This window comes from Monodelphis domestica, chromosome 1, assembly GCF_027887165.1.
Source record: "Monodelphis domestica isolate mMonDom1 chromosome 1, mMonDom1.pri, whole genome shotgun sequence".
NCBI classification, from domain to species: Eukaryota; Metazoa; Chordata; class Mammalia; order Didelphimorphia; family Didelphidae; genus Monodelphis; species Monodelphis domestica.
In genome coordinates, this window is record NC_077227.1 from 446,097,073 (window position 1) to 446,106,876 (window position 9,804).

The window sequence follows — 9,804 nt, forward strand, 5'->3', positions numbered from 1 at the left end:
CTTGTTCATAGTTAGATAGTTCAAATATAATAGCAGCACGATACAAATCCAGATCTTTAGGTCTAACACAGCAGTTGATCTCCTATGATGTTTACAACATATGTAATCTATCTAAGATATGAAAATGAGCTCAAAAGAAAGACTCATGAAATCTTCAAGTGCAAAACAGTAGTGGGTAAGACCTTGGCTAAGTTTACTGTTGTGATAACATTGATATTAACAATAGCATCAAAGTTCTAGATTTCATAATGAGGAATCTGCCTTTTGATTCCCTGGATTTTTAATTATATTGTATCTTCTCAACAAGTGATTTCATTGTGCATGCTAATGAAATCTAATGTGTTGTCCTAAACTGCTAAATGGATTCAATCTAACATGAAATTATATGTCCCCTACTATCTCTCAACAGTGCATGACTCCTGAGCAGCTGATGTCATTATGTGAAGCTGGCATTCATAGCAGTAATATTGGTGTTAGAGTAAATGTCGTTAGTATTTTAGGAATCACAGGCAGTGTCTTATCCAAAGAAGATGGTACCCTTGAAACATTGAAGGTAAAATATTTTTCTAGAATAAAATTCTAGTTTTCAAATTTGTAGTGTTATTTACATAGAGCGCTGAGAAATTGTGACCTGACCCATGTAGTTGGAATGGATAACTGGTGGGACTTGAACTGGGGCCTTCTTAATTTCAAGGCCAGCTTAATAGTGTAATGGGTAAAATTTTTAGCTTCTGGGATTGTTATAATATTGAACAATGGCCGCCAAGGAATTTACTTATGAAATTCCTAAAATGAAACACTCAAGTCAGAATGGAGTTTATGGAGGTTTAATCACACTGGGAGTAGGGAAAGGAGAGGGAGAGAAGGAGAGAAGAGAAAAGGGAAAGGGGCTACTCAACCTCTGACCAAGGCAGAGTGAGTTCTAGGCCCAAAGGGCCAAGGTGGAAAGAATCAGTCCTTAACTCACGTGAGTGATCTGAAGGAAAGCTGTCTGCGGGCGTCCTCTCCCTCCAAGCTCCTAATACCAACTCCTCTAGCTCTCTCCACAGGAAGTCAGCGAATTCCAGAGGCTGTTCCCTACCTCACTTCCTGTCTCTCACAAGTGCCAATGGTTGGCTCTAGCTTAGCTTAGGACAGCCCAGGTGGGCAGTTAGTTATTTCTGATTTGTCATTGACTAGCACATGCCCGTGTAGTGTGGGTGTGCACAATTTTTTGGGTGCTAGACCAAGATGGAAACTTTTAAAATTCACAATATCCACCATACTAAATGCTGTGTCCTTTAAATATAATTTTCACAATTCACTGTCCTACTTCATTCTGTGATTGAAGATGTAGAAATGATAAAATATATTTCATTTGAAGTTTAATTTTTAAAAATCTAGTTTTTTGAATAATCCTTTAGTGTCTAGTGTAGGATTTTTAAAAATTGAAGTAGTAGACTTGGCATAATTTGGAAAATTTTAATTTGCCATGATTTGCCAAAAAATTAACATTCTTTTTTTTTTAAACCCTTCTGTCTTGAAGCCAATTGGCTCTAAGGCAGAAGAGTGATAAGGGCTAGGCAATGGGGGTTAAGTGACTTGTCCAGGGTCTCACTTCTGGGAAGTGTCTGAGGCCAGATGTGAACCTAGGACCTCCCGTCTCTAGGCTCTCAATCCACTGAGCCACCCAGCTGCCCCCAAAAGTTAACATTCTTAAACACCTGTTAAAGGTCTATAATTATAGTTTAGAAAGATAAAAATATATTTCTCATACTTAGTTTAGAAATTTGAAAGCCTGTGGGGAAGTGATTTTATTTTTATAACTTAAGGAGGGACAAAGGGATGTGATAAGGCATCAGTGAAAAAGGTTTGTGGTCTTTGTTTTTCCCTGTGGAGAAGAGTCATGTGTTGTTAGAGTTCAAAGTGACTGCCTTATCTAGATTCCCAGATAAAAAGTTCTAAATCCAGAGGGAAAGTGACTTGCCTGAGAGATGATATGGACAATAAGACAATATAAGTACAACTCAAAAATCATACTAGTAGTCTTCCTCATATACCCACAGCTCATGGACTTTTACATCTGTAGTTCTTTTAAGTGTTAAATGAAGGGGCAGCTGGGTAGCTCAGTGGATTGAGAGCCAGGCCTAGAGACGGAAGGCACTAGGTTCAAATCTGACCTCAGACACTTCCCAGAAGTGAGACCCTGGGCAAGTCACTTGACCCCCATTGCCTAGCCCTTACCACTTTTCTGCCTTGGAACCAATACACAGTACTGATTCCAAGATGGAAGGTAAGGGTTTAAAAAAAAAGAGTGTTAAATGTTTTTCAAACAAAAACAGATAGATGAGAGTAAATTTTATTCCTAGTACGAATGTTCAAACTTTACTTTTTAGGGATTCTATAATAAATTTAATAATTTACTTAGGTGGAAGTTGTATTGAAATAGATGAGTTCGGAACATTTTCCTGTTTGTTTTTTTTAAATGAAGCATAGTTTTGCTATTGAAGTAAATGTATATGTGTCTATGTCATTTTTAGTTGTATTATTGAGAACAGAATTTTCAAAACTCTATTTAAAAAACTTCACTATACTTGGGATTTTCATCTGATTCTTAAAGATTATGATGTATTTTAAAAATATTTTAATTGCTTTTTGGAGTGTAACCTTTCAGGAATAAATAATTCTATTTTGTTTCAGACTATTGGCAGATTTCTTCTTGAAGTAGCCACCAAAGATTCTTCTCTTGTAGTAGCCGGAGAAACTCTAGATGCCATCTTTGATGTTTTTGCAGATGGTAAAGAGGCTGAAAAGGCAGCAGTTGAGATCAAATTATTATCTGCACTGAAAGAATTCCAGCCAGTTTTCAAAACAAAGGTATATATATATGTGTGTGTGTGTGTGTGTGTATATAATTTAAAGCCTTGTGGTTAGAATCAGATCAGTTTCAGCAGGCTGTGGGCATAAGGATTAATAATTTTTTTTTTAATCCTGTATTTTATTTTTTAAATCCTTACCTTCCAATTTAGAATCAATACTATATATTGGTTCCAAGGCAGAAGAATGAATGGTAAGGGCTAGGCAAAGGAGGTTAAGTGACTTGCCCAGGGTCACATAACTAGGAAGTATCTGAGGTCAAATTTGAACCTAGGATCTCTACACCTGGCTTTCAATCCACTGAGTTACCCAGGTGCCCTCATAATTATGTATTTTAATGGATATATATGATGAATTGGAGCACAGGACCCTTATATCCCATTGATTAATGCATAACTGTACTTACTAATAAGTAACACAGGTATTTGTTAATAGATTTCTGTTGACTAGCCAACTAGTATGTTCCATAGAGTAATTTTATTGGGTCTTTCTTACAGGAAAAGATTATGGTCGGGAAGGTTATTTTCTTATTGTTTCTAACATTGTGTGTAAATTGACTAAATCTTAAGTCATGTTAGTACTCCAATTAATCTTCTACTGGTCACTTAAAGAAAAGGCTAAGTAAGTAATTTTGTTCTACATTACCCTGTTGTTTCTTGCATATTTACTTAGTGAGAATTGTCCTGACTAGCATTAGATCCCTTTTTTCCTCTTCCATCCAAACTTTATATTACTTCTTTCTCTTGTGTAAAATTTTTATAAAGTTATACTAAGCTGTAATGTGGAATGTAAAGAAATCTAAATGTGGAGTTTTGTTTTTTAAAAAAATCACTGGTGGAAGCAGGAAGGGAAATGAGGATTCTGTAAAATTAACTTTTTTCTTTTACTTTCAAGTGTTCTTTTTAATATTCTGAGCAGCACCTAGTACAGAATTACAATAAGTTTGTTTTAATGTAACGTGGATTTTAACCATAAGTATGTAGATTCTTTGAGAAGTAATTTAAGATGTTGCACCCAAACTATGTAATGTTAAAATAGATTCAGTACTAGAAAAATTGATTTTAAATGTTTTCATTTTCAATTACAATAGGTATTATAAGCCACTAAACTCTGTGCTCTAGCATTTTAGTTTTTCCAGTTTAGAAGACAGAAACAAAAACTTTTTTGAAAGTTTAATTTTTTTTTAGTAAAACAAAATTACTATATTTGCTGCATGTCATTTTCTTCAGAATGTCAAGGCGCTCATTTTCAGAAAAGGAGTTACTAAGGGAAAAAAAATCACTTTTGCTAAGCAGAACTTTATAGAATAAGCCTCATTTGGAACTGCATTTTTTATTCGAAGTATGTGCAAATAATTTCCTCCCAGAATAACAGCATAGATAGGTTTCATAAGGGAAACTAGTTGAATCTCCACATTTCACAGAATTCGAAACTGAAGCTTAACAAAAATTCATTGAAATGCTAGAAAACACATAGCTCATTAATAGCAGAGCTGAGACTAGAACTCAGAAGTGTTAATACCTAACCTAATCCTAATTTTGAAAAAGAGGTTAGCTGACAGAACAAAGCAGTTGCTTATATGCATTTAAGAAAGTTATTCCCAACACATGCATATATACTCTGTACCAACTGTAAACAATTTTTCAGCACTAGAAGGCCAAGATTAGTTAGACAATTATTTTTAACTTAAAAATTTTTGGAAAACCCCTTATTTTCTGACCTAGAATTAATACTAAACATCAGTTCCAAGACAGATGAACAATAAGGACTAGCTAGGCTATTGAGGTAAAGTGACTTGCTCAGGATCACACAGCTAGGAAGTGTCTAAGGTCATATTTGAAACCAGGACCTCCTGTCTCTCTAGGCCTGGCTTTCTATTCACTGAGCCACCTACCTGCCCCAGGTTGTTTTTAACAACAAATGATATAGGCTTATATGTTTTTATAACAGTGCTCTCTTCTGGTTCATAGAATCCTTAGGCTTCCAAACGTAACTTTTGGGACTACTCTTATAAGATACCAGTTTTTATCCTACCTTTTATCCTTGCAAGACTGCAAGACCCTCCTTCTAAAAATTACTTTGCATATATTTTGTCTCAATTTAAAAAAAAACCAGAAACATTGTTAATTCCTAGTAGAATATAAGCTCTTTGAGGGCAAGGACTGTTTCCTTTTTTTACTTTGTGTCCCCTGTGCCTGGCACAGTATCACACATATTAGGCACTTGGTGCTCATTGAATAAATAAGAGACCCTAGAGCTCAGGGCCCCAAGAATGTAATCTGCCCAGGGGCACAGAGGCAGTAGATGACAGCCAGGTTTTGAATCTAACCCTGACCTACCTAACTCTAAATCCAGTGCTATTTCATAGAATGAATTTGTTGTTCAGTTATTTAGCTGTGTTCAATTCTTCATGACTCCATGGGCCATATCACACCTGTTCGTGGGGTTTTCTTAGCAAAGATACTGGAATGACTTGTCTAGAGGCAAACAGCTAGTGAGTGTCTGAAGCCAGATTTGCATTTTGATCTTTCTGATTCAAGTCCGGTTCTCTATCCATTGAACCACTTAGGATATGAACAGTATTGCTGATATAGCTAATAACTCATATAATAATAAAAGAGCCATAACTGTCCCTCCTCTGTCCCAGTGTTACACAGTAGATAATATTTTCATTAGTTGCTGTGGCCAACCTTCTGACATTATTACCTTTCTAGATTGTTTGGTCACCAGGCACAACATGTAAATAAATATTCAAAGCCTTTCCAATTTAAAAGGAGTTATCAGAGCTTTTATTTCATTCATATCCTTTAGGAAACTGCCAACCAAATTGGATTCAGATCACTTCAGATTCTTAGTTTTCTATAAGAACATATACTTTAATTTTCCTCATGAATAAATAATACTGCCAATTTATACTATGTTGCTAGAGGGAAGATATAACTAAGAGGGAGCCTCAAGCAAAAAAGAGCCTGTCAACCATTTTCTTAGGAAAATAGCATTGATTCCTTGGAGTGGGAATGCATTTTTCTTCTACATTTGAGATCTAGTCTCTATTGCTTATCCCTAGTGTAACGAGTTATAAAGATCTGGTGTTTGTGATTTTACATTAAAATCTTTACATTAATCATTTTGAAGTTATGCAGGTTGCCTGTTTTATTTTATTTTGTTAGTATTTTAAATTTTATCAACACAAAACATTTCCTGTTGTAAGAAAGAAAAACTTTAAAGTCTTATATGTGCAATAAAAGTAATTTGTTTTGGGAATCTGCTGTTAAACTTGAATTTAAACTGATACCTGTACAGCATTTTCAAGTCACTAAACTAAATAGTTTATCATATAGTAGCTGACTTAATTCTTTTTTAAATTAAAAAAAAAGCTAAACGTTTTGCTCCTAGAGTACTTCATTATTTTATGATGAAGCTTGGATTTCTGTGAAATAGCATTGTATAAAATGAAACCACAGTTATCTTAAACATTCTTCATTAAATGTTTTAGCCCTAAATTGCATTAAACCCAATACACTGCTTTCTAACAAAGAACTCTCTAGAGGATGATATATGCTGGAGGTTAAATGCTGAAATTGAATACTGGTAATGGCATTAGCCAGATGTCCATGATGCTCTGTTTCTTGTGATTATTGGGCTGTTTATACTATGTAACAGTTTGTTTCACTGCTAATGCACCACTGACTTTGCAGGTGTAATTTTGAAGGAATTAATTTTGAGCTTTAAATGCCTCAGTTGTACTCTGTCATTCAGAGGAGGAAATTGGAGATACCACCCATATTTCTAGTAGCTGTCATTTCAAAGATTTCTCTACTCTATTTATAGTAGTCAAATTTTTTTGTTAAATAATTGTCACAACAAATTTCCCTCTTTTTTTTCCTCCCAATTACAGATTCGAAAAGAAGGAAGAGGAAAATATAGTACAGATCAACTCTGTGTTCTTGACAATGTGAAAATGAACTTGAGAAGATTTATTGCTTATCAAGAGACTGTAGAGAAAAGACTAACTCCTTGAACTACCAGAAAACCGATTCTTCTCATTTGTTTTAATTGCTATTGGGTGTTTACTATTACAAAATGGAGGCCTTTACTTTATCTCAAATGCCACTTGTATTTTACAATATATGCAATTTTTAAAAATTAACTGCATATTTTCAGTTTTTAAATATTAAAAAATGGCGGGGTTATATGTTTTTAATGCCTTTGGAAAGTTTTACAGAGTTTGATATTATGCTTTAAATTTTTTTTTCCTGTGGATAATCATTATTTCGTAGGGAAATCGTATTTTAAAGGAATTGAATTGTTCTTAACTAAACTGTAAGTAAAAGAGAAACCACTAAATGATCATGTTTTAGATGAATTTTGCAGAATAGATCCTCTCAACAGTACTCATGGTGGGAAGTTAATATAGTTTTCTAAATTTTAAAAATAGAATCCATAGAGACTTCCCAATTGTGTTCCCTTTTTCTGAATTTGTGAGCTACTCCAATTTGGGATTTACAAGTAGGTTAATAATAGTGTAGGTGGTAATTATGAGAATCCATTCAATTCAGTGTGCCTAGGGAAGTAGAGGAATTTTGGAGTTTTTTCATTGGTTTTTTTAAAAACTTCATATTGAAATTGTACAGATATCTAATAACTTGGATAATTCAAACTTTGAATATCTGCTCATTAATGTATATAGCATTTTTTAGACATACAAGATCTACAGTAGTGCTTTCTAGCCTTTTTTTTTTGAAGTATATCAACTTTCTCCCAAACTCTTTGAGACCGGAGGATAAGAAGACAAGGGTTTACAGTTGCAGGGGTGCAGTGGGTAGGGGTGAGGTGTGGTGAGATGAGAAGAACAGAGAGGACTGGCTGCTAAAAGAACTTCATTTTGCTCTGATAGGGAAAGAAGGGATAATAGCAATATCTCTCTTAGAGATCTATCTCATTTCAACTATTCAAGCAGAGTTAATATATTGGGGAGTGCTAATGGACAGCATATTAATTTTTATTGGCTGGTTTTATAGCTTGTAAAATTAGCTCCTAATCTACATTTCATTTATATTATGCCTTCTTTTTATAGTACTAACATAATTCAGATTTCTTGTAGATCAGGTGAAGAAAAGAGATTGGGTGTTGGGGAAAGAAACCAGAGATTATCAATAAACATTGTATGACAAAGTATATTTTCAAAAATACATTTTTCTTTTGATTGCCATCATTTTATAATGGTGTTATATTGTAGCCTTCAGTATTTATATGAAACCTATAAATACATTCCTGGACCCAGAAATTGACTTGTATAAAGGATCAATTGGTGGAATTGATTAAAAAGTCTTAAAGGAAGTGAAAGTATTTGTGGACTCTGAGCAATGACTATTTTGATTTGTATTTGCAATCTTTTAACCAACTAAATGTAAAGGGAAGCTATTTAAATCTTTTTTATATTTGGAGCTGTTTATGCTGTAGTCATTACAGAACAGAAGAATTTTATTTTACATGTATAGTATTATTATATAATATACTACTACTTTACTAGTAGTCTAGGAGGGCAGTAGTTTCATTTGTATACCATTTAGAGGAACCCACTGGCATTTGTAGTGATTTTGTGTGTGTGTGTGTGTGTGTGTAAGAGAGAGAGAGAGAGAGAGAGAGACACACACACACACACACACACACACACACACACACACACACACACACACACACAAAATAAGGATTTCACAATGAAGTATACCAAGGACCTGTGTATATACATATTTCATGTTTCAGTAGGCTTCCTTCCGGTATAATGTTAAGAAAATATGTTCCCCATACCTGAATTATCTTAAATGATGTGAGTATATATTTTTTTAAGATAAGAGTACAAGATGGGATAAAAATCCTTATGCTATAATTTGTAACCTAAAGCTTTTTTGTTCATTAAGATGGAGGAAAAAATATTTTAAATAGAATTCAGCTTTTGAAACAGTTGATTAAATTCCTCAACTTTTCAGTTTTGTCATTATTTAATATTTCACAAATATGCATATGAATTATGAAGATGGAAAAGCCTTATTTCTATATAACATTCCTGCTCAGTTCTATTGTCAGATGTATTTTATACCATTTTAAAGTAAATCAAGACAATAACTGATTATATTAAATCTACGTGCAGGTTGTATATACTCTATTCATAGAATTTCATCTTTCATTTTCAACTAGAATGAATTGAAAATTGTTACTTAAGGATATTTTATAGAATTTAAAAACATTTTGCAAACGATTGACTTCACTACCTTGCCATTTTGTTCACATAAAATAATTCTTTTTAAGTTAATGACACAAGTGCAATCTTTTATACTTTATTTCTATGTAAGTAAAACCTGCCTTGCCTTTAATTGCAAATTAATTTGACAAATTTCCCAACTTAAACATAGTACTTCTTATTTACATCTCGAGGGAAAATGGGAGAGGTAAATTGCATTCAGAACTAAATGAAATTCGTTTCTTTTTAAGCATCCTTACAACTTTTATGTGCTATATAAGGAAAGGAACTCTTAGTTCCATTTCTTTGCTGTTGCTATCAGTTTTTAACATGTTTATGACATAATAAAAGAACAATACCTTGAACTTGGGAAGTTATTTCACTTTATGTAGATTTCAAATAATTCTTAGCTTAAAAAGCATGGATGAAGCTTTTGTTATCATAGTGTTAAGTTTTCTTGGCTTTTTTCTCTAAGATGGCAATGTTAAACACTTTTTTCTCTTAACTCTGGTCTTAACAATTGAGTTGCTCAAACCAATTGAAACAAGGCGCTCTCTGTTCTGTAGACATAAGTAAGTATAAGTACAAGAGAACCAAGATAAAAAATATTGTGTAACTAAGGTGGGTTTATTTTAGAGTTGATCATAAGTGGAGAGATTAAAATTTCTGCCAATCCCTTGATAAAATTCAGTTAAATAATATGGATA

The 9,804-nt window shown here is 33.5% G+C and overlaps 1 protein-coding gene across 3 annotated transcripts in view; it reads left to right on the forward strand.

Annotated features, from left to right (window-relative positions):
• HEATR3 (HEAT repeat containing 3) overlaps positions 1–8,566 on the forward strand; it is a 45,955-nt gene extending 37,389 nt beyond the window's left edge. For 2 of the 3 annotated variants that reach the window (XM_001371259.5, XM_056812268.1), the window contains 3 exons: positions 410–553; positions 2,680–2,856; positions 6,755–8,566. In XM_001371259.5, coding sequence (XP_001371296.2) covers positions 410–553; positions 2,680–2,856; positions 6,755–6,877 — 444 coding nt within the window. In that variant the 3' untranslated portion in view covers positions 6,878–8,566. Of the gene's footprint in view, positions 1–409; positions 554–2,679; positions 2,857–3,353; positions 3,478–6,754 lie in introns of all 3 variants that reach the window. The other variant, XR_458239.3, reaches the window with a different exon arrangement.
• The last annotated feature ends 1,238 nt before the right edge of the window (positions 8,567–9,804 follow it).